Source organism: Zea mays, chromosome 6 (assembly GCF_902167145.1).
Source record: "Zea mays cultivar B73 chromosome 6, Zm-B73-REFERENCE-NAM-5.0, whole genome shotgun sequence".
In the NCBI taxonomy this organism is placed as follows: domain Eukaryota; kingdom Viridiplantae; phylum Streptophyta; class Magnoliopsida; order Poales; family Poaceae; genus Zea; species Zea mays.
In genome coordinates, this window is record NC_050101.1 from 115,519,030 (window position 1) to 115,544,393 (window position 25,364).

Consider the following 25,364-nt stretch of genomic DNA (forward strand, 5'->3'; position numbering starts at 1 on the left):
TCTATCTATTATAAAAGTATCATTCCATTTTTCTTTGGTAATTATTCGACTACAAAAGTGAACTTATCCAAAACTATATTTCTTTCACACATAATTTTTCCTCATATTTAACTTATCCAAAATTTAATACCACATATTCATGCAAATAGAAAATAGATATTAATTGTGGTAACCATTTATGCTGAACAATTTCATCCCTTTCTCTTCTGCTTCCATAAACGAAGACATTAAAATTCTTTGTTTCCCAACTATACAGATTCAAACATGGACCCCTGCACATCAAAGAAAAGTCGGACACCAGATCTTCCAAGAATTGAAGATTTTCTAAGATTATCAACAACCTTTTAAGTTGTAGAATGTCCTCTATATAATTATATATAACTGCTCAACTCTTCTGAAGACATTTCATGTAAATATAACAAGATAGCTTCAAATATCGCAATATATATATTACATTCTACCACAACTCACTTAACTCTATTTTATTTTATATAAATCTGATGTGCTCTATACCGTCTTTCATGCTCTGTATCATCTTAAAAAAAACTCACTCGCTTTATTCGTCTGGTAATATATAAATTACAACAAGCATTAATAATTAACTTAAAAACAATATTGCATACTAGTATAATACATCTGGTGATGATGAACCAAGCGTAAAATAACTTCACTGAGGGCGAATAGGTGGGAGATGTACCTCCGCGGAGCGCCGAACAGCAACAGGAACATCACCGTCATCTGGAAGGCCAAGAACTTCACCGTCCACAGCGTCGTCAGGTGGGTGGACACGCAGCTCCCCCGCCACCCCAAGCTGAAGGCGTTCTACAGGTCGATATCGCCCCGGCACTTCTTCAACGGGGACTGGGACATCGGAGGCAGCTGCGACAACACCAGCCCTCTGGCCAAGGGAGGGAGCGGCGTCCACCTCGACCGTTCGGAGGACGCCGACGCTAAAGGCGCTGTGAGGGGCACCGGGGTCAGGCTCCTGGACGTCACTGCCCTGCCGCGGCTGAGGGACGAAGGCCATATTTCGCGGTACAGCATCAAGGCCACTCCTGGCGTTCAGGATTGCCTGCACTGGTGCCTTCCCGGCGTGCCCGACACCTGAAACGAGATCCTTGCGGCCCAGCTATAGCCTGTAGCTAAATTTGAAGATGCCAAGGGCTACATCGAATTGTTTATGCATGGGTGAAGCTCGTATATACAGTAACTACCACGGAGTACTACGTCGTTGCCAGAGACCCAATGCTGCTGGTAGTGAAGCACTGAGCAGCAGTACATTCTTTCGGGACCGTGCTTAACTGTAGAAAATACAGGGCCATTTTTTATTGTTAATTGGAGAACTGGATTGATAGATAGTTCGGAAGTGTTGCCTGAGAGGTGGGGCAACGCATCTTGCAGCATCCAGTCCTTTGAGAACTCATCTGTTATAATACCAATAAACACGAACAGATGAGTTCTCTCATCCCTGTGATGTGGTTGTTTGTACGTTGATTGTTGCTAGGTTCGTCCTCTCATCCCTTGTATCACCACTGTTTATGGTACAGGTGGAATCATCTGGTAAGTTCTGAATGTCATAATTAATTACTGAACTGGTCTTCTGCATGCTGAGGCCTGGAACGTCTGATGGAATTTGTATTCAAGATCAGAGTCCCAGCGGCACTTGCACGTGCAAAATACAGTGGGCCTGTCAGTGGCCTGGCAGTGTCACCGATCAGTCCAAGCCCGGTGCGTTATCCGCCGCGCTAACTTGGATGATTAAAGTACAAAAATAAGCGTTGAACAACTTCAAAAGTTATGAAACTTTGTAGTTGACAACTTTTTTTGTTTGTTTTCCTTTACAACCTCAAATAGTCAATTTATACTTGAATTGTTGTAATATGTGAGCAACAAAACTGCAATATATACACGAAGTAAGTGATAGGTAGAGTGATAGAAGGGTTACATGAGAAGGCGAGGTTATTGGTTCGATTCCCACGAGTCGCGTAACCACGAATTTTACGCAAAAAAATGTCGCGACTTGTAACTTCGACGGAGACAGGCGGGTATCAATTCTTTTACTTTCTTTCCGTAGAAGTAGCTAGTAACATAGCTTTTCTTCGTCTCAATCTTCACCTTTCTACGACTCTATATTGACTAGAGGCGTCTATGGTGGTTTGCTGATCTCAAAACAAACCCTACGATCTGTCCTCCCTAACGGGATCCCTTCGGAGAGACAGAGGCGAGATCCAAGTGTCGTAATCGAACACGGACTGTCCGGCCACTAGGCACGGACCGTCCGGATCGGCACAAGAAACCCTGCTCCTGCTGTCCAGGTCACGACGGCGTCGCAGGCGTCTCCATCTAAGGGGCCTGGGTGAGGCCTCTCCTAAAACAAATATCTTTTACTATTCTAAAATCCCATTTTATGTTTCCTGAGAAAATGATTTTTAGTAGCGGTTTTATTATCTCGATTGCCAGTGAAAATCGATTTTTATTGACGGTTTTTTCTTAGCCCAACCGCCAGTGGAAATCGATTTCTACTAGCGGTTGTCAGTTACCCGTATGTATAAATAATTATTTATACTTGCCCTTAATATTAGCGGTTCTGAAAAAACGGCGGTGCAAATGAATTCACAACCGCCTGTAATATACTAATGTGAGCTACGACCTCTTGAATTTCTCGCGTGCTCAGCCACTAGATATGCCTGGATTGCAATTGCATCTCATAGTGGACTATCGTGGGGTCCTTATTACACCCTCATAGTCGGCTATCGAGGAGGGCCAATAGATCTGCCATATATGAGATAGAACCTACGGTGGAGTTTAGGAGGCAAAAGTTTTTTTACCCGTTCGGTAGCACTTCTTAGAAAGCTGGATGGATCCATAGTTCTTTTGGTATCAGCGAATAAATGACTGATCTTTTTATTGACGAGGAATAGAAAGCCACACGTTTTCTATAGCAACAAGCCAACAACCAACTAATGTGCATGCTACAGTTGCAAACCGTTGAGGATCCGCTTTCCAACATCATCTACCGTCTGTCCATACACAATTGCAGGAAATCCTACACAGATAAAAAGGTTTCTCTGATCTGACCAACAATTCGTCGAAACTGCTAGCTCTCGCTTGGTAGTAGGGCCTATATTGAATTGATCATGCAACCACATATACGTGCTAAAAAACTATACCAACAGGAAGGAAGGGACGACGACGGTACACCTGGCACAGCGAGACAGCGGTGCACTGTTCCATGGAGAAAATGAAGCTAGCGGTCCCACCAGAGCTAGCATATCCCTGTACTGAACAGGGCATGCGTACCCCTTGTTGCTTGTCACAGGAGTGGTTATATTAATTAGGTCTCTGGTCAGTCACTGTTGCTGCAAGTGATGTCGTATAACGCACCCTTTTAATTTGACAGCTACCAGCAGGGTGCAGCTAGCTAGTAGTACACCGCCACATATATGTGCAGACGATGTGTTGGGAACAGTAGTAAACCTTGCACATGTACTGTTCAATAACGTACAACAAGAACATCATCGTATATCCATTATTGTACGTGTGACTGATCGCCGGTCTGTCGTTGTAGCCAATTATAATCAAGGGGTTGTTTGTTTGGGGTTATATAATCTATACGGATTATATAATCTAACTTATTTTAAACTAAGCGCTAGATCAAAAATAAGTTAGAGTATATATAATCTAGACAAATTATAATCTCAAACAAACAGACCCTAAGTTGGTCTTTCTACTTTTCTACATCTTCCAGTATAGTCAGGGCAATCTACTTAATTACTCAGCAGCCTCGCAACATAAAATTGGCCTGACTAGTGGAAATCATATTCGATATGATAGTGAATGAGGGAGTCCTAGTCTTGTGTTTTGTGATATATTGCTTGATTGACAGTAGGCGGTATTTTTTTGCAAGAAAGTGTGCTTGTTACTTTTGGAGGTGGAATAATTTGGAGGCATGTGTGCTCTATCATCGCACACATATTATTGTGTGTTTTTCTAAAAGCGGCCACATTGTTGAGGGGCGTTGTCCTCATCCTACTTGAGATCTTAAAGTGCAACTCTAGTAGAAGCAAGAGAAGAGTGCCAAGTAGTCTCATGGGTCATGTGCTAGAGCTCAAGTTGGGAACACACCTTGGAAGGTGATGTGATAGCTTGCGTGTTTACTATTTATTGAGATGATCAGTTACAACCTTAGGCTTGCCTCAATGAGAATTAAATAGTGGGCAAAGTACTAAACCTCGAGGTAGAAATCAATGTGTCATCCTTGTCTTCCTGGTGGTTTGCAAATCCCTATCACTAGCTTGTAGTACTTGCTCATTCCTTGTGCCAGTGAGTTGTTGCTGCTCTAGTGTAGCTTGTTATCATGTGTAGTTAATTAGTTGCTATCTTAGCATATGTAGCTAAGTAATTCTAGCTCTCTAGCGTGATTGTATAGCTTGCTAGTGAGTAGTGCTAGTGTTGCTTGTGCTTTGTTCTTTGCTCACTAGTATGTGCAGGAGCTTTGCTTGGTTCCTAGTTGACTAGTTGTATATGTTTGTGTGAGCTTGCAAACAAGATTTAGTAAGGTGAGCTCCCTCTAGCTCAGTACCTAAGCATGACTTGATCAGGGCCCTTTGTAAGGTGCTTGTGAACATAGATAGAGGGTTGTAGTTGAGGCAAAATTGGTTGGTTTAATTGTATGGTTGTTTCAATTGTTCGTAGCATTTAAGATTTAGAAATGACTATTCACCCCCTAGTCAACTCCTTTATCCTTACAAGGCCCATGGTAGGTCCAACCTCATGCCTCGATTATGAGACCATCAAATGCTAGATAGCAAGCCTAGACACATGAATAGTTCTAGCAATCGATCTAATACTAAACCCTAGCCATTATTTAATCCATCAATGGTCGGTCCAATTGCCCTAGGCACAGGTCAAACCACTAGTTGGCAACAAGAGCCAAGATCCTTTTGTGCACCACCTTTAATACAACTTATACAGTTTGGTGCTTCAACCATCAGATCAATTCGATGGTCCACCAAACAAGCCTCCAGGTTCCTCCATAAACATTGATTCACTTGTTTTCAAACCTTTCAAAAACATGCTAACTTCAAATGTTTTCACACAAGACAACCACCATGATTTGTGCAAGTTAGCATTTTCAATTCATTTCACAAAGGTATCCAAACTCATAAATATCGATGAGGTAACTGATAAAAGAATACAAGGTTTTTGTTGAGGAGAATAAAGCTAGAGTTTCCATGGCCTAAAATAAGAAAGTAAAAAGGAAATCTTTCTAAGCCAGAGATTTAGTATAGAAGACTATTTTACCTTTTCGGATGAAGAGCAACAAGTTTGACAAGTGGTCATCAAGTTAGGAAGTGTTGGGGGCCTTCGGCTTCCGAAGGTATCAAAAAAGTGATTTTACAATGTTTTCTAAGTATGCGAGCAGGTATCTTCGGAATCAGGTTGCGGGTATACAGAAGCATGGTCAAGACGAAGCTTGACTGAAATGGAAGACGATCATGACGAAGGATGAAACGATCACGAAGCTATGTGCAGAGGAGCTTCGGCATGACAGCAGAAAGGGAAAACCGACTTAAAGATGAAAAGCCAAATTAGTCCTCGAAGAATTACTATAGAGTTATTGATAAAAGTAAAGGGCATTAATGTAATTTTATACGGGCTGCGTCACGTGCCTATAAATAGATGAACAGTATTCCTGTACTGTTCACGCTGACTTGGCATTGGCATCACGCTTGTACCCTTTACTTTCCTTCAAGCCGAAGGTACATTTGCTGTTGTTGTTTATATAAGCAAAATAAATGAAAATGAATTAATGGTTAAAGTAATCATATTATTTTACGCATGAATCTTCTTTACTTTTTCATTATGATTATGATTATGAAGGTGTGACCTTCATAACCTTCGTCCGAAATCCATTATATCCAAAGGGAAATAATGCTTCGAAGGACGAAGGGCTTTAATATTTAACATTTTATGTTGCCTTGTTCTTAATTCATAGCATTTGAGAACGAGTCCCCAACATTGGCGCCCACCTCCGGTGAACTCACTTCCATTTCTTGAGCTCTGAACACCTTCGGCAAGCATCACCTTCGTCATGCCACCGAAAAAAGCTTCAGCGACAGGGGCTGCTACTCTGCAGCCGTTGGACCCCAATCAGGACGTCCTTTCTCTTAGGGAGGCCCAAAGCCAGAAGAGGAAGGCTGCTAGTCCAACGCCTCCGGAAGATGACTTGGATCAGGAGATCCAAAACCTGGAGATCCTTCAGCAACAGGTGAAACGAAAGAAGGAGAAGATGGCTCGTTTAGCTGACCTTCAGAGACAGATAGATGAAGCTTCCGAAGAGGTTCGTCATCTTGTTCAAGATGACCAGAACCGAAGGCCTCCACGTAGAGAGCTTCATCAGGAAGGCTTCTACAATGAGGACGACTGGTATGAAGATTTCCATCATGGAAATTTTGCTTTCGATGATGCTTCTCCTCTATCAACAGAATTGCAGGCTACACCATGGCCCCAGTCTTACAAGCCACCCCAGCTCCCCATGTACGACGGTCATACAGACCCGAAGCAATTTTTGATGAGCTATGAAGCAACCATATCTTTGTATGGTGGCAATACTGCAGTCATGGCAAAGTCTTTTGTCATGGCTGTCAAGAGTGTCGCTCAGACCTGGTACTCCTCTCTCCGGCCAGGGACAATCACCTCTTGGCAGAAGCTGAAGGATATGTTGATAACCAGCTTCCAAGGGTTTCAGACGAAGCCAGTTACTGCTCAAGCTTTATTCCAGTGTACCCAGGACCACGAAGAATACCTCCAGGCGTATGTCTGAAGGTTTCTGCGTCTAAGGGCACAAGCGCCAACAGTGCCCAATGAAATTGTCATTGAGGCCATGATTAAGCGGCTTCGGCCGGGACCTTCAGCGCAATACTTTGCCAGGAAGCCACCACAAACTTTGGAGAAGCTGCTCCAGAAGATGGACGAGTACATCCGGGCCGATAATGACTTCCGCCAAAGAAGGGAGGAGGCATTCAGGTTCTCTGAAATGACCAGGGGCTTCGGAGGAAGATTTCATACGAGGCATGTCAGGTCAATTCATAACTCCACTCAAAGTGATGATAGAGGGAGCCAACAGCAAAGGCCACAATACTCTTCGCAGGCTTCGGGACAACAACAAAGCTCTGTTCGGCCGCCAGCGCCAAGGGGCAGAGGCGCCAGGGGCTTCGGGGGAAGATTTGGGGATCAGCCAAGAAGGATTTACTGTCTATTCTGTGGTGAAGACAAGGGCCATACCACCAGGATGTGCCACGTCACCATCCAGAAGCAAAAGGAGATAGCAGAAGCTGCAGCACAACAGAGTTAGCCGAAGCAGGTCATGCACACTGCTTCGTACCATTCGCCTTACATCCCAGAATATGTAGGCAATCACTCTACTGCTTCTGTTGCTTCGGCAAGTCAATCCCAAGCATCTTGGCAACAGCCTCCACCGCCACCACCAACGCAGCGAGGACAGCAGCCAGAAGGGAGTCAGCACACTCACCTTCAGAGGGACTTTAGAGAGGAGTCCGAAGCTCGCACAGTCAATAGCACTGTGCCAGAGTCGAAGCACATTTATTGACAGATATCCTACCTCGACAGCAGTTTTTTCGCATTTTTACATTCAGTATTACTTTTTTTTGTTAATAAGGAACAATTATGAGAAGTCTAAGTGTCTTTTATTGTTTTTCAATTTCTTGTAACAGTTTTGTCTTTTACCATAATAAAAATATGTCTTCTCCATAGGCTTGAGTTGCCGAAGCATACGAATTTATGGTGGCATGAAGGACCTTTGTATTATCAAAAATTTGTTCTAAGGGACACAGTGCAATTTATTCGAAGCAGTAAAAAGTCGTTCCTAAGGGAGCGCAGTGTAAGTTTTCTGAGCCTACAGCGAAAAGTCAGCGCTGATTCCGCCAAAAGTAAAAGGCGAAGAAGCTCCTAAGGGAGGCTTACAGCGAAAAATAAACGCTGATTCCGCTGAAAGTAAAAGGCGAAGAAGCTCCTAAGGGAGGCTTACAGCGAAAAATAAACGCTGATTCCGCTGAAAGTAAAAGGCGAAGAAGCTCCTAAGGGAGGCTTACAGCGAAAAGTCAGCGCTGATATAAAAAGATTGTGTGCTTTATTGCAGGGATGTGTTTATTTTCGGCACAAATATCATTTTGCATAACATAACATCATTACATCATTTTGCATAACATAAGCATCATACAACATATTGCATGTGGAACAAGAAGGGCATACAGTATTGATCTTCGGACAGTGTTTTGAAAAAGAGAAAATCGTGCTAAGGCACAAGAAAAATTGAGAAGAAGTGTAGCTTCATTAGAGAGGCAACATAAAACTTTTTCATAGCTTCGGAGAATATTTCACGAAGCTTGGATATCCCTCATCAGAGAAGTATGGAAATTCTTGTGATATATAAAAGATTTTCTTCACGAAGCATGAAAAGAAGGGAAGGTGTTTTTTCGCCGAAGGCTCAAAAAACGGTATGTATGCAAAATTTCATGCATCGTAAAGAATTGAACTATAAATAGATTGTATATTACATTCAAATTTATAATGTATTATACATGTTACATTCCAAATATTTTTACAATAGCATCTAATCCTCCTTAAGAACTATTTCTGCAGCTTCGTTCAGTAGCTGATCGACAACCTTGTCCATGATGGCTTCGGCCATTTTTCTAATTTCATCGTCCCCCTTCGGGTGGGGGCCCGGAGATGCCTCAGCAGGTTCTGAGGGAGGAGAAGATATGACTATATTACTATTACAAACCGCGAGCAAAGTCTGGAATCAAAAATTACAACAGAATAAAAACCACTAGTTAATACCTATTTGCCCTTCGGGCTCTGCGCCTTTCTCAGCAGCCTCTGCTATCTTCCTAGCATCATGAATGCCTTTTTCGCTTCTTTGAATGATCTCTTGAGCCATTTCTCGGCCGCCATTGTCCCAAATGTCGGTGAAAAATTTTCCACCAACCAGGCTCGATTTGGCCGAGGGGTCCTTTATGTCTTCGGTGGACAAGACAGTTTCGGTTTGTGCTAAAGATTTCACATGGTTACAGCCTTTTCTTTCCAACACAGTAGCAATCCCCCTGGCGCCTGAAAAAGCACATATGTCTCCGCGGCTATTCAAGATTTCTTCGAAGGCCTCAGCTTCGTGACTGATCCATTCAATCGGCCCTTCTGGATTTCCCCTTGTGAAATTCTCTTCGCTAGAGAATGCGCCAACGCTGGCGAAGCTGGATTTTATCTTCTTAACACACTCTATGGATTTATCATAGTATCTTTTCTTGGAAGCACGAAGCTCTTCAACATTTATTTCCAAATGATTTGCCCATTGATCACTAAGTTCTCGTTTTGTTTCTTCTAGTATGCGTTCTTCTTTAGCCCTGGTCAGTTGTTTCTGAAGATCCTGAATTTCGTGTTTTTGGGCTTCAGCTTGAGCCTTAGAGGTAGCTTCGTCTTCCTTTATTTTATCCACTAGTGTAAGTAGAATTTTATCTTTCTCCAAAGCTTCGTTCCTCGGCTTGATAACCTCTGCTCGTAGGTTGTTGAAAGCAATATTATAACTTTCGTCTTCAGCATTCTTTTGCGCTCTCAAAGCGTTGCTTAGTATTAAACCCTATATGAAAAGAGAATTACTATAAGAATAAAAGAATGATTCAAAAATTGTAAATTTCCAAATATACAATTTTCATACCTTCAGACTATTATATGCAAGGCTATCCGCAAGATCGTCCTTCGTCATAGCGCAGAGTCCAGCTTCAAGCTTCGGAAACCCCATGCTTCTAGCCATCTCCCGGCAGACGGATAATTCTTTGTTGTCTGGGAGGCAGTATAGGAAGTCATCTTCGTCTGTCCCATTAAACACTAGTGCCCCCTTCGGATATTTCAATTCTCTGGCATAGTGATTAGCTTCAAAAATCTCTTCTTCGGATAATTTCTTCCTCGAAGCGTGTCGCACAATATAATCGTATATTTTGGAAGGTGCTTCGGGGGCATCAGTGTCAATTTCTTCAACCAAAATTGGCTCTGACATTTTTATTTTCTCGGCTGCCTTTGCAATTTTCGTTTCTTCGGTTTCCAAAGGTTTTACCTTGGTGGGCTCTGAAGGCCCAGCTTCAGTTTCAAATTGTTGCTTCGAAGCTTCAGCAACAAAGGCTTCAGTAGACATTTCAGAAGTTTCAACAGTTTTCATTGGAGTTACGCTTGAAGATTTAATTGTCTCCAAAACATCTAACACATTAACCATCCTTTTTCTTTTCGGGGTCACTGTTGGACCCTTCTGGCTTTTTCCTGTCTCAATCTTTGCTGAAGGACTTAAAACTTCTAATGTTTTTGCTTCTTCAGTCCTTGGTTCTTCCATCTTTTCTGTCGCTGGCACTTCAGCCAATTCTTCGATTTCTGGCAGCTGAGTTGATTCTTTAGCTTCGGTGGCCGAAGAGGTCTCGCCGGCAAACTCAGGCACTGTGGCCAGTTCAATATAACGTGGCCGGTGTGTGAGAACCTTTACCCTTTTCCTCTTCGGCGCCGGCTCACTAGGAGCAGCTGAAGTAGTTTCCTTCGCAGAGGAAATTTTCTTTCTTTTTTGACCCCGCACTGGATAATGGTAGTCGGGGTAGACGAACCCAATTGCGTCAAATACTCGGTTCAGCCTCTTCTTCTTTCGGCCTCCGAAGGCTACTGACAATGCAGTATCTTCAGCCTTTGAATATACCCCAAGCAGTTCATCACTTACAGTTTCAATGCTTTTTAGCCAGTCATCATCTGGCTCAACGAATTTATCTCCGAACTTAAAAGTGTATTTCAGCCTGACTAGTCCTCCTTCGTCAGTCTCTTTAATGGTCTCCTGCGACATTTTCCATTTTTCCACAAGTGGCCATATTCTGAAGGCAATGTGTTCTTGGACCAAATCCCTCGTCCCAATAAAAGAACAAACAACACCGAAGGCTCTCTGGCATTCTTCGGCTGCTTCATTCATTTCCACCTTCGGCCTCCGCAGGCCGAAGCGTTGCCAGATGGGACGCATAATGATCTTCTTTATATCTTCTCGTGATTTCAAGTCATTCTTCACGTAAAACCATTCCGTCATCCAGTCGTCAGGCCACCTCTTTCGAAAGGTCGGCATGGGGCAGCTTGACCCAGACCGGGAGCCAAAGCTGTAGCAGCCAAAATTGTTGTGATACTGTTCCTTACCCCAGGGTTTTGTCTCGTACAATAATTCATGTATGTTGCAGAAACTTTTCGCATTAGGTTCCAAGCCTTGGCTTCTCACGGCCCACACGAAGATATTCATCCTTATGATCGCTTCGGGGGTAAGTTGGTGAAGGTAGATTTCAAATATCTTCAGTACCTCTACAACAAAGCTGCTTAAGGGAAATCGTAGTCCAGCTTTCAAGAAGCTTCGGAATACCACGACCTCATTTTCCTCATGACTCGGACAAGTCTTTTCTCCTTCATCAGCCCTCACAACGGACAAGTCCCGAAAATATCTGCCCCTCATGTTGACAAGATGATTTTCTTTAATACTTGATTTGCCAAAAACCGCATGGCTTGGTCGCCAAGGTCGATCTTCGGAGTCTTCACCACCACTATCCACATCATAGCTGTCACTGTCACCAGTATCTTTAGATAAACCCTCCAAAATTTCTTTAGTAATCTTCTCTGTATTAGTCTTCGACATTGATTGAAGAAAACCTAGATGCATCTCCTCAGAAAGACTTAGCTTCGAATCACCAACAGCTTTTTTATCTTCAGACATCCTTGCAAACGCTGAGAAAGTGCTCTCGAAATCGAAGCTTTAAAATCTAAAAGGCCAAGCAAGTGTTGTTGCGCGCAGGCTAAAGGTTGGGTGAGTAAAAGCAGTTGACAACAGAGTGTGCCAAATAAACTCGGGATGAGCTCTTATTTATACGCCTAGAGCGTTAAAACTGGAGGGTCCCGCTTGTCAAAGACTGTTGCTATTCTAGCAAAGAGAAGGTGTTTTTTCGGACCTTCGGCTTAAGGCCTTCGTCCATATCGCAATATGAATTTATCATTATAGCAAATTAATATTGCGAGGGGCTACTGTTGGGGGCCTTCGGCTTCCGAAGGTCCTCAAAAACGTGATTTGACAATGTTTTCTAAGTATGCGAGCCGGTATCTTTGGAATCAGGTTGCGGGTATACAGAAGCATGGTCAAGACGAAGCTTGACTGAAATGGAAGACGATCATGACGAAGGATGAAACGATCACGAAGCTATGTGCAGAGGAGCTTCGACATGACAGCAGAAAGGGAAAACCGACTTAAAGATGAAAAGCCAAATTAGTCCTCGAAGAATTACTATAGAGTTATTGATAAAAGTAAAGGGCATTAATGTAATTTTATACAGGCTGCGTCCCGTGCCTATAAATAGATGAACAGTATTCCTGTACTGTTCACGCTGACTTGGCATTGGCATCACGCTTGTACCCTTTACTTTCCTTCAAACCGAAGGTACATTTGCTGTTGTTGTTTATATAAGCAAAATAAATGAAAATGAATTAATGGTTAAAGTAATCATATTATTTTACGCATGAATCTTCTTTACTTTTTCATTATGATTATGAAGGTGTGACCTTCATAGCCTTCGTCCGAAATCCATTATATCCAAAGGGAAATAATGCTTCGAAGGACGAAGGGATTTAATATTTAATATTTTATGTTGCCTTATTCTTAATTCATAGCATTTGAGAACGAGTCCCCAACAGGAAGGTTCATTAAAAGTGGTCAAAGTTGTGTTTACTTTTCATCTTATATTGTTTCTGTGTTTTTCCAATTGATTTAGGTTAGATTACTTTATTCAAAAGTGATCGAATCTAAATGTAATGTAAATGTTAACGATAATGACTCACACTCGATTACCGGTGGTAACAAACTTGAATAAGTTGGTATTAGTTCCTAGTGTGATATCTGATTACAGTTGGTACTAAAACATAATCTAACATTATCAGTTACCCATTACGTTATAAATATGTGAACCAAACGACACCCTAGTTTCTTGTCTCAACGTGAGTGCTCGTAACTTTAAATCTCAATATCTACGTGCATATATAATTCTTGTGCTCCTGTTCTGTTATTTAGAAAACGTTGCGATATGAACCGACAAACGATGCAGATTCATGACACAAAATTCTAGCAGAACTGTAGAAAACCTCAGGCTTGTTGGGCTACAGACAAAGAAGGAAAACAAGCATGAGGCCCTTCCTCCTGTTGGGCTGTATTTGGGCCTCAACCTCACGTGGTAGGCTTCCTGGGCTAACACAAACCTCGTCCCTGGCCACAATTATCAGGGCAGAAGCATCCTCCGTCGGAGTTGGAAATTCTATTCGTAGGCACTAACAAGTAGAAATGATTTAGTGTATATACGTACGTACACATATATTTCTAATTTATCTCTAACGACTCTCTACATGCGCTTAAAATTTTCACATATGTTTTCATTTAAAATTTGAACTATACGCGTTCGTTCTGTACCTTTGAGCAATTTCGTCAAACTGGGCAAACTCAGGTATCATCCTCATCCTGATGCAAGGTGACCTTCTCAAGCATAGCACTACTCTGTTTCACCAGAACGAAGCAGTTTAGCCATGACTAGTAACTTGCTCGTACTCCACGCGAGTATTTTAACAATATGATTAAATAGTTGATTTTATGTATTCAGATAGTAAACAAAGTGATATTTTAGATTTATATAAGCAATATATAGGTCTATTAATATACCTGAAGTAGGTACATAATACATACATAATTATATAAGCATGCTTATATGTGCAGTACTGAAATATTGGAATATACAAACGTAGGATGCTGAGTTTGGATATTGTTACAATAGGTCGTAGTGGTTACAAAAAGGATTGTGCGTTGAAAGGAAGTTTTCAAGGACTTTGTGGATCAAGTGTACTTTTACAGCGGATTAGTCATAAATACAAACTTGTTGAGGTATCAACATATTGGTCTATATGTTCCTCAAGACCACAAAATATCCCATGTCAAAATTACAAAAATGTGCTTTTTTGACACTCCTGCATAATTCAGATGCATATTTTATCAAAGAAAGTTCAGATTGACTTTTCTGAGACAATTATACTTCAGAGTAGATTATATTGAAGTTGACAAAATAGAGCATGTCAGACATATAGTGTTTTCGATTTTGAGCAACCACATTTAGTCTCGATGGGAACTCCCTTTCTTTAGCCTGTATGTATGTTTTGTGAAGCAGCAAGTATTAATAGAATTTGGTCACTTAGTGTGTAAATGCAAATGGGTGGTATTTTTTTGTGTAAATATAGTAGTTTTCTAATTTGTGTGCATTGTAACCTGAGTTCATGCTGTTTGTGCAAGTAGATGTATAATGTAGAAGTATTACCTTTTTGGAGGAGATTCAAATAAAGGCATATTGTCTTTTGCTTTGAGTTGCCTGATGCTAGCTGTTTGGTCCTGCAGAAGGAAAAATGTAGTGGGCTTTTTTATGTGCTCATTTTGTTGATGCATTTATGCCTTTCTGGTTATTAGTTTTTGGAATAAGGTGGAGGAACTGTACCTTTGTGATTTCTTCTTGAGCATTACATTTGGATCTATGTTCTTCAGTATCAGATGTAGAAGTCTGTTGGGTGCTATATGCATCTTGATACATGTTAAGCCTTTTATTATACATGATAAAATTACATATCTAAAAAAACTAAAAACAACCTATATTTTGGAATGTAAGTAGTTTCTTTATGCCAAACAGCAGTATGGAATTCAGATCATATAAATTGACATTGTTGGATAATTAGAATCTAAGCCATAAGGATGAAGTAACCAACTTAGACCAATGATGCCACAATTGTATAAAAAGAGGGTTAAAAGCACATCTAGACTATTAAAACACAACAATCTTCACCCGTTTTTTGTTTTTGAAAAGATCAAATACCATCCGAGTACTCAATAACATGTGTGTATACATGTGCATTTATATTGTAGGATCTCTATGCATATATTTATTCATGTATAACATCGTTATCAATCCTATATAATTGAGCACTTATTCAAAGTACATATATACATATATGTAATTTGTTTAGATACACAAGTGGATACACAGGGTGTGGCCATGGTGTTTATTGTATAGAAAATACCTCTTTCGAATAGAACTTACAGAATGTGCGATTCACCTTGCTCCGATTAGAAAATAGCAGGTGACCATGCAGAAAATAGCAAGTAAAAAATGATATATGTGGTTGTCATGAGTGTGGAAAATAAATAGATAACATATTGTTTGTTGGAAAAAACATACATGTTCCTAACGGAGGTCGTAGGTTGTTCAAACGAGTTGTTGACGATTCGAAACACTTGTTCAACTTGCGAAAATGCAACAAAAAACAAATGAGATTTGTGATCTATAAACTGATCAAGAATGTGAACAATTGTAAACATGGGAAAATGCAAGGGAAAACAAATGAGATTCGTGACCTATAAGCTAATTAAGAATGTGAACAATAGTAAACCAACAATGCATTGATACATAAGTACGTATGGAGGGACATCATGTTAAGCTATACAGGGAGGATAAAGTTTATCTTGTTTATGAGAATATAAAAATTGAGTATATCGACACCGCCTGTTTCGCCACGATTATTGAGTATTCAATCCTTTCAAGATAGGTAATGGGCTATGGTAACCTGCCAAATGATAATATCTACAATGTTATAATCTTAGTATTTCCCATCACTTGCCATTCCACAAATAAACAATATTGCATATGTTAAATGGCTCTTCTAACAAAAGAATTTTGAAAACAAAGAGGAAGGATATGGGTGCAAAGAAAAGAAAGAAAGGAGGAGCAAGGTAGACTCCAGCTTATGACCTGCTTCCTTGTGGAATTGTTGTGATTGCCTAATGGAAACTTACATCAGTACAAAGCAAGGAGCCCGAACGCTTAGTTACTTTTTTCCAAAAGAAAAAGAAAAGTGAAAAAGGGTATACATAGAATAGGAAGCTAACCATCCTAATTTAGGGTTCCATTTTGTTTTTATTTTTAAAAAAATTGGACAGTTTACAGGACCACCACATGTGAGATAGCTAAAATAAAGACATTGAAACATAAAATTTTATTCAAACTCCAATAAGATATTAAAATTTCATGGTGGAAGCAAAATATTAGTGTAATAATACAACAAAGATGAGTGTAGAATGGATCACTTGATTTTTTTAGCGACTATTTTTCAAAGCTGCAGGGAAAGTAGCTTTATTCGAAGCTAACATGTAGGCATCGAAACAAAGCAAATTACTCCAAAAAGCATATACAATTTAGAGACCAAAAGTAGTAAGACCTCATGACGACGGGATAAGGAATATTCTAACGTCAGTGGAGATATGGATGAGGGAAATCCACTAAATCGTGAAGGTGTGAATATTGGACCACTAGTAGCAATGCAAAGCCATAGAGTGCTCCTACTCGACCTGAATCGACGACCTCCATTCCTAATGTGAAGCTATGGAGTGAGAGCGCACAATATGGAGGAGCGGATGCAAACCCTAACACGAATAACACACATATCTAGGAAGCTTTGATGGGAAAAGGTTATGCATACCTTTGCCAACCGTAGAGACGACGACCAAGCGTGTGGAGGAGCAGCGGAGACCGACGAATGGCGACTGAAGCAGTCTCCTCCACCATCGTCGTGGATGACGTGGTGTAGAGGAGAGGACGACATGCCCACCCTCTGCCTTCCCTATCGCGCGAGCAGTTGATAAAATGTATTGGAGGATGGGAAGACTGTGGAGGTGTCGATAGCATGACCGCCGATGGACCGACAGAAGCGAGGACGACATGGCGGAGATGACTGGCGGCTTCCACTTTTTCCTCTTTGAACAAGCCACAGTCCCTTTGCCTCCCATCCTGAACTGTCCAGCGGTGTCGAGACTCAGCAAATGGTTTCGTTGGACACCACACGTGTATGATCTGCAACCGTAGACCATAGATAACGAATCGAACGGACGAAGGAAAAAGAGCAGACGTGGACGAACGACGTCGGTCTTTTGCGTCGCGGTTTGTATATATGAAATTTGCATTTTAAATTTGACATGCAATTTTTGAGTGCAAAAATGATTTCAAATAAAAAAATTATAAACTATAAAGTTTCATAACTTTTAGAGATCTATAACTTTTATGGTATCATTTAAAAAACTCAAAAAATTAGGATAAAAATGATTTCTAGTGTCGATTTCTTAAGAAAATCGCTTGAACAAATCATGAATTTCATGGCGGTTTTCTTAAGGAGCCATATGTAGAAATATCATTTTTACAGACGGTTTTCTTAAGAAACTGTCACTAGAAATAGTACTGGCGCTTGATAACTGAAACCGCCTATAAAAATTAAACCCCACCGCGGGGTTTGAGGTCTTTTCTACTAGTGTAAGAAAATTCATAGTGCAATTGTAAACAAAAACAATATATTAAAAGGAGATAAGAGAATTGAAAATAGATGATGAAAGTAGAGTAACTTATATAGGAAGATATCAATGTACATAATTTTGATAAATTATAATATGGGGCAATTGTGTTAGTGTCCCTGTTTTAGGATGTAACTATAGATTTGTTTCTGTTTATTAGACTTTGTGTGTTTTCCCTATTTTTTTAAAACAAATTGTTGTCTAGCCCTAGTTAGTTGTAGTTAACAGTGTTAAGTCTTGATAAAAAATGTCAAGGAACAATTGCACCATTGCCCTGTTTTAGAGTGTAATTATAGTTTTGGCCTATTTCTTATACTTTACATGTTTTATGACAATTCAAATTATTTTACAATAATTTAAAATATTTTCAATTTTTGACATTTTTTGGTCTACAATTTAAATTATTTTGTCTCCTAACAACAATTTGAATAATTTGTTCAAAATAATATAAATTATTATAAAACAATTTGAATTATTGTCCAAAAAATTGAAATGTTGCAAAAATAATTAGAATTATCTCAAAAACACGTAAATTCTAAAAAATAGGGGTAAAACTACAATTACACTACAAAATAGGGGCAATGACAAAATTGTTTCTTGTCTTTTTATCAAGACATAGCATCGTTAAGTATAACTAACAGAGCTGGGCATACACCAGTTTTGTTTTGAAAAACATGGGCAAACACACAAAGTTCAAAAGTAGGGGTAAATATGTAGTTACATCCTAAAAAAGGGGCACTAGTGCAATTGACCCTTATAATATAGTACCAAAAATTTGTAAAAAAATAAAATAAAAAGAGTTATTGATAATAATATACCTTGTATTACTTGACCATTAGCTTCCATACCGTAGTCCTCTTAAATATATGTATTTTCGGGAACATGTGCAATCTATTCTTCCACCTCTACTTTAGTTTCAAGATAAGCGCCAACTCCACTCGAGCGCTAATTGGTGTTTAGAACTAATTTTTGTATAGTACTTGTATTGGGCTGAGTCAAGGTATTGCTTAGACAATATAGAGCCATATTGACTCCTCCGGCCCTGGACATATCATGTCACCCACTCAATCACTCATATTATTTATGGTAGTTTATTATTTTGTCTAAGTAATTATTTGTAGTTCACGCAAAAAGTGTGGGTGTATGCTTCTAGTTATATTTAATCTAGAAGACAGCACAATTTGTAGCTTCTCTATTTCTTCTTGAAAATGATCTTGGAAACTTTTGTCAAATGTTTTGACAATATGTTTAACCTTCAATAGAGAAGCTACATTCTACCAAAATAACCGTTGCCAAAACCATTTCATGAGAAGCCAGCCACTCTGGAGCCCACTCGGGAATGTTCGTTTACTCCAGAAAGGTTCCATTGGAACTGTTCCAATTAGAATGATAAGTTTATTTGTACTAATATTGATTAGCTAGAACACTTCTAGACCTCAATCCAACCTAATCGAACATGGCCTTATTAAACATGTCCTCGATAAAGTTTTGTAAAGTAGAACTACACTACAGGAAACACATAAATTTTCGTGGGCCTGGCTATTTTCATCGGTCGGCACACGAAAATACATAGTTATTTTCGTCGGCCCTCGGGACCGACGAAAATTTGGCCTATTTTCGTGGGCCAGTACGTACACGAAAATAGGAACGATATTTTCGTGAGCCCCGAGGCCGACGAAAATAAGGTGTATTTTCGTCGGTCATAGCCCGGCCGACGAACATAAGTCATTTATTTTCGTCGGCCTTCTCCCGGCCGACGAAAATAAGGCATTAATTGACCACTATTTTCGTCAGCCTCAGTGAGGCCGACGAAAATAAAGGCCCGTTAATCGTCCGCCTCGGCCTCAGCGCACCTTCTCTCTCGCTCGTCACTCTCTCGCTCGATACCTTGCGCCGCCGCCCGCCCGCCCTCCATCGCCGCGCCGCCGTCGGGGCTCGCCCTCCATCGCCGCGCCGCCGTCGGCGCCCGCCCTCCCTCGCCGCAACGCCGCCCGCTCTCCACGCGTCGCGCCGCCTCACTCGCCCGCCCGCACGCCCGTCCACCATCGCCGCGCCGCCGTCCACCATCACCGCCCGCCCGCCCTCCCTCGCCGCACCGCCACCCGCGCCCGCCCGCTCTCCACGCGCCGCCCCGGGGCACGCGCCGCGCCGCCGCACGTTGCCCGCGCGCGCGCCCTCGCCGCTCCGCGCCGCGGCGCGCGGCTCGCCGTTCATAGGAGCAGACTCGTCCACGCCGTGCCCGCCGTGCCCGCCGTCCACGCCGTTCGTCCACGGCCGCCGTTCGTCCACGCCGTGCCCGCCATCCGTCCACGTCGTCGTCGTTCCCCGCGGTGAGCCTCCCCGTCTCCCTTCTTTCCCGACATATTTGATGCTCATGGCGGCTGTGGCGTGCCGTGCGCGCGGCCGTGGCGGCCGTGGCGTGCCATGCGCGTGCCGTGGCGTGCCGGGCGCGCGGCCGTGCGCGTGCGGCGTGTCGTGCGCGTGCCGTTAATGTGAATGTTATTTGTCTTTTGTTTAAGTTATTTATTATGGACGGTGATCGTTAACCGTAGAGAACCGTATGCGTCACCCGTTCGGGAACGGCGAACGTCACATTGGATTGTGAGGTTCGCCGTTCCGGAATTGTCCACGTATTTTGGACAGCCTGAGAGTGTAAGCCGATGCTTGTGATTTGTGACATGTGCCTTACGATTGACGCGGAATTTCGGTTGTATAACCTAGTTGTTCTCCAACACACCATGTTCAGGCGTGTGCTTGGAGAGCAGCGGGGTTATGCTGCCGAAATTTCGTGGCAATCGTAGGGTACACGTCACAAATCACAAGCATCGACCTACACTCTTAGGTGGGTTTAGGGCCTTTACCTAATAGGGAGTTCACCTAAGCCACAGACGATCGTTGATGTTCTTTGTCTTTTGTTTAGCCTTTGAAATGGACGGTGATCGGAGGGTGATGTATGACGGGTGGAGAAAGGATGGGGCACATTCGAATGAATGGATGGGTGTAACAAAGGCTTTTCTTGAGCACACTTTCAAAGATAGAACAAGTCGTCTAGTGAAGTGTCCTTGCAATCGCTGCGAGAACAAGTGGCCTCAGAAGATAGAAGAAATGGAGAAACACCTTTGCAAAAGTGGGTTTATGCCGAACTACCTTGTATGGTACCGGCATGGAGAGTCTATTAGACACGTTGACGCAGAGGTGGAACTTTATGACGATCATGATAGGATGGACGGCATGTTGCATGATCTTGGTAGGGATGTTGAAATGAACGTTGAGGAGCCGGGGCAGCTTCCACGCGATGCTCAGGAATTCTTCCGGCTACTCGCCGCTGGAGAAGAGAGACTGCACGAGCACACTCAGATGTCAGTTCTTGGGACTCTCACAAGACTAATGGCAATAAAGTCAAAGCACAACATTTCAAATAGTGCTTACAACGACATCGTCCAACTGATGGGCGAGGTTCTCCCGGAGAATTATAAGTTGCCAAAGAATATGTACTTCGCAAAGAAGATGTTGGCTGGTCTTGGGATGACATATGAGAAGATCGACGTGTGTCCCAACAGTTGCATGCTATTCTTTGAGGAGGATGACAAGCTGGACCGTTGTAAGCATTGCGAAGCTTCTAGATATGTCGAGGTGACAAATGATGAGGGTGAATTGGTAGTTACGAAGGTCGCAGCTAAGCAACTTCGTCGGTTGCCCATCATTCCTCGGCTTTCAAGGTTGTTCCTCAACAAGGAAATAGCTCTGCATATGACGTGGCCAAAGAATGGTGTATGTCTCGTCACTGATCCAGACATAATGGTCCATCCGTCGGACGGTGATGCATGGAAGGCATTTGACGAGTTTGATCCCAAATTTGCAAACGACCCTAGGAGTGTACGGCTTGGTCTACCGACGAACGGATTCACACCTTTCAATACCAGTGCAAGCCCTTACTCGTGTTGGCCTGTCTTCATTGTGCCATATAATCTTCCTCCTGAGTTGGTCAATAAAGAAGAGTTCATGTTCCTTGCACTAGTCATCCCAGGCCCCGAGCATCCAGGGCCAAAGCTGAATATGTTTGTTCGCCCTTTAATTGAAGAGCTGAAACAATTGTGGAGAGGTGTGAAGGCTTATGACAGCCATACTGAAAAGGAGTTTACCATGCGCGCTGCTTATTTGTGGTCAGTGCATGATCTGCTGGCGTATGGAGATTGGTCTGGATGGTGTGTTCATGGTCGGTTGTGCTGTCCCATATGTATGAATGATACGGATGCATTCAGATTGAAGCATGGTGGGAAAGTGTCATTCTTTGATGCTCATCGACGTTGGACTCCATTCAAGCATGATTTCAGGAGTTCGCTTACTGCATTCAGAGGTGGAGCCAAAATCAGAAATGGGCCACCAAAGAGGCAAACTGCACCGCAGATAATGGCATGGTATGCTTGTCTGAAGCAAGGAGAAAATGATAGATTCCAAGGCTACGGGGAGGACCACAACTGGACCCATATTTCATCAATATGGGAGCTTCCGTATGCAAAAGCCTTGATCATGCCGCACAACATAGACTTGATGCACCAAGAGCGTAACGTTGCTGAAAGCATCATAAGCACATGTTTCGATGTGACTGATAAAACGAAAGATAATATGAAGGCAAGAAAAGACATGGCTGAAATTTGTAAGAGGCCGATGCTCGAGTTGAAAGTAAGCGATAAAGGGCATGAGAGTAGGCCGCGAGCTGATTACTGCCTCAAGCCGGATGAAAGGAAAGAAATATTTAAGTGGTTGAAGAATCTGAAATTTCCAGATCGATATGCGGCAAATCTGAAACGGGCAGTCAATCTGAAGACCGGTAAATTGATCGGTTTGAAAAGCCATGACTACCATATTATTATGGAGAGGCTGATGCCCGTGATGTTTCGAGGCTATTTTAAGGATGAGCTTTGGAGCATATTTGCAGAGCTGAGTTACTTCTATAGGGAAGTATGCGCAAAGACGGTATCGAAGAGGTTGATGCAGAAATTTGAGAAAGAAATTCCAATTCTTATTTGTAAATTTGAAAAGGTTTTCCCGCTAGGATTCTTCAATGTGATGCAACATCTAATTGTGCATTTGCCTTGTGAAGCTTTGGTAGGCGGACCAGTGCAATTCAGGTGGATGTATCCTATAGAAAGGGCGTTGAAAAAGCTCAGGGCGTCTGTTCGCAACAAGGCTAGAGTCGAAGGGTGTATTGCGGAGGCTTTTGCCCTTAAGAAGATATCTCAATTCTCAACCAGGTATTTCGCTCGAGCCAACAATGTGTTTGCGCCTTCAGTGCGACTTCATGTCAAAAATGAATCACCCCAAAGCACCCTTCAAATTTTTGCGAATCCGGGTAAAGCAGTTGAAAAAGGAGTGTACGTCACATTGAACGAAATCAAGAGCATATGAATAAACAACGAGCCGAAGAAGCATCATCGGATGCGGATGACTTTTGATTAGTATGTTTCTTTTAGTTAATCAATTAAGCTATGTATTCCAATTTTCACATTATTAATTTTCATATTATTTGTTTCATATACTGTGGTTTGACATTAATTTATCTATAGTTGAACATGTTCAAGCATAGGAGATCGAGGAGGAGTGTGGGCAGCGCGGCCAGCGAGGACAGCTCGGGCAGTGGGCTTTTTCAGGGCACCTCACAGAGCCGACAGAGGCAGCAGCAACTTCTTGACTGTCTAGACGAAGTGCAGGGTGAGGAGGGTGAGCAGGAGGCTCCTCAGCAGGATGCTCATGTGCAGGGTGAAGAGGGTGAGCAGGATGAGGAGGGTGAGCAGGATGAGGAGGTTGACCCTATGGGGGCAGGCAGCGCGGGCGACGCGTCAGATGGTTCTACGTCCTTCAGGTATTATTATGCATATTAGTTTAATTGATATTAGTTTTTAATCATTTCATCATATTGAATTTACTTGTATACTTAGGTATAAGAAGAGCAATGCGCTTGGTCCGAGACCTGCCGAGAGGAGGCTCATCCGGCCGCATGGAGAATGGTGGGGCTTATTTCTGTTGTGTTAATTTTTTAATGTGAACGTGATTGCACTGGTTTACTTGTTTTATTAATGTTTGTAGGTCATGGGAAGACTTGAATTGGGACGGTACAGGCAGACGTCCCAAGGTGAACGCGGTGTTGGGTAGCCTCTGTCGCTTCTACTACCCTGGCATGGTGGAGCTCAATGGCGAGAGGTTCGCGGCTATGCAGTGGGCCGACTAGGGTCTAAAGGACTATATCCAGCCAGGGGAGTCAGGGGAAAGCAGTAGCGGAGGGGGAAGTTCGGAACAAAAACGAAGGACTTGTCAGGTGGCTGTGTGGGACGAGTTCTGGGTGAGTTTACTTTCGTATATAAGCAATTCACTGAATTATTGCTTCTCCTAATCTTACTTTAACTTAACTTCTCCATTGATATGTAGAGGAGGTTCCAATTGCCGGATGACATCGAGGAGGATCAGGCTCAGTGGGCACGTGTGAAGAGGCACTTTCGGAAGTGCGCTGATAAGGTAATCAAGGATGCCATGTACAATGCTCGCATCGCGGTCGTCAACTACTACTACAAGAAGATAAAGGGGCAGAAAATGAGCAAAGCATTAGGGGCCAATGAGATCTACCTCACAGAGGAGCAGTACCTGGAGAGCGTTGTGGATTGGCTGGCGAAGGACATGGAAGCCTGGAGGTGGTTGGCTAAGAGATGGGTGTCGCCTGAGTGGATTGCAGAGTCCAACAAGCACCGTGCCAACCGTGGCACTGAAGGACCGGGGCACAGGTACGGGGCCGATGGACACCTTGGTACCGCACGCCGCATGGTAAGTATATAAATCAAACTTGTATGTTACATCTATTACAATTATATGGTTTAACTCTTCTTTTTCATGCAGGAAGCTGAAAGTGGAGTTGCTCCAAGTTTTATGGAGGTTTACGTCCGTGGTCACTGTGGCCCTGATCCGGCGAACCCTGATGAGCTATGCAGCGAGGCGGCAAGGGAGAAAATGGTAAACAAGTTTGTATTTATGAATTAAATTGCATGTTTTGTGTCTAACTCCAACTCTAACTTTCTTTGCAGAATGCATATGGGGAGGAAATGACTCAACGCCATGGGCCTGATTTCGACTGGATGCATTCAGACTTAGATGCCTCGGCGTTGTACCACAGTGGTGGGGGTAGAAAGCATGGCAGGTGAGGTGGTTGTCTTTGATTCGACAATTTCATTAATAAGAATGTGTCCACTTAATGGCTCAACTATGTGTATCATGCAGGTTTGCCTTTGGCACCGGCGTTGTGGAGTACAACAGGACAATAGGTCAAGGGAAGGCATCGTCTTCGGCAGGGAGTTCTCGCTCCTCCAAGTCTGCTCGAGAGGCTCAGCTGGAGGAGGAGACTCGGGCAACACAGGAGCAGGCTCGAGCAGCACAGGAGCAGGCTCGAGCAGCGCAGGAGCAGGTCGGACAGCTGAAGCAGTATATGACTTCTTATTTTCAGGTAATTCGTCTATCTCATCACGTGTCATTGAATTCAAAGTATAGTGTTGCGATTCTAACGTTTCATCCATTTGCAGGAAATGACTACTCGACTCGGCCCTGATATGAACTTGCCCGCTTTTCGCCCTCCCCAGGTAACACTATCTGAACACTTCAATTCCATAGCAACTCTTTTTTTATTATCAAAAATGGCTCGCAGGCACAAGGATGGGGACAGTGGCCAGGACAAGCTCCAGCGTCGCAGCCACAGTGGACTGGTGTTGGGTGGACGCAGGCACCTCCAGGCACTTGGACGCCTCCACCACCCCAAGGATCGCAGCCAGTCCCGGGATGGGTGCCACCAGTCTTCCAGCCACCGACGGGCTCTCAGCCATTTCAAGCGTGG

The 25,364-nt window shown here is 42.7% G+C and overlaps 1 protein-coding gene and 1 long non-coding RNA gene across 3 annotated transcripts; one reads left to right on the top strand and one right to left on the bottom strand.

The window, feature by feature from the left end:
* The first annotated feature begins 691 nt into the window (after positions 1 to 691).
* On the top strand, positions 692 to 1,403 carry LOC103629828 (protein trichome birefringence-like 16). Its single transcript, XM_023300419.1, has one exon. It carries the CDS (start codon positions 692 to 694, stop codon positions 1,106 to 1,108), a length of 417 nt encoding a protein of 138 aa, XP_023156187.1. The 3' UTR covers positions 1,109 to 1,403.
* Positions 1,404 to 13,122: 11,719 nt separating this feature from the next.
* LOC103629829 (uncharacterized) lies at positions 13,123 to 16,784 on the bottom strand. 2 transcript variants are annotated; one of them, XR_002263165.1, is made up of 4 exons: positions 16,630 to 16,784; positions 14,598 to 14,697; positions 14,424 to 14,494; positions 13,123 to 13,392 (listed from the first exon to the last, which is right to left on the bottom strand). It is a non-coding gene; the product is annotated as an uncharacterized lncRNA (long non-coding RNA). The 2 variants fall into 2 exon arrangements; XR_002263166.2 differs by lacking the exons at positions 13,123 to 13,392; positions 16,630 to 16,784 and adding an exon at positions 13,724 to 14,079 and having other exon boundaries at positions 14,598 to 16,519.
* Between the last annotated feature and the right edge of the window lie 8,580 nt (positions 16,785 to 25,364).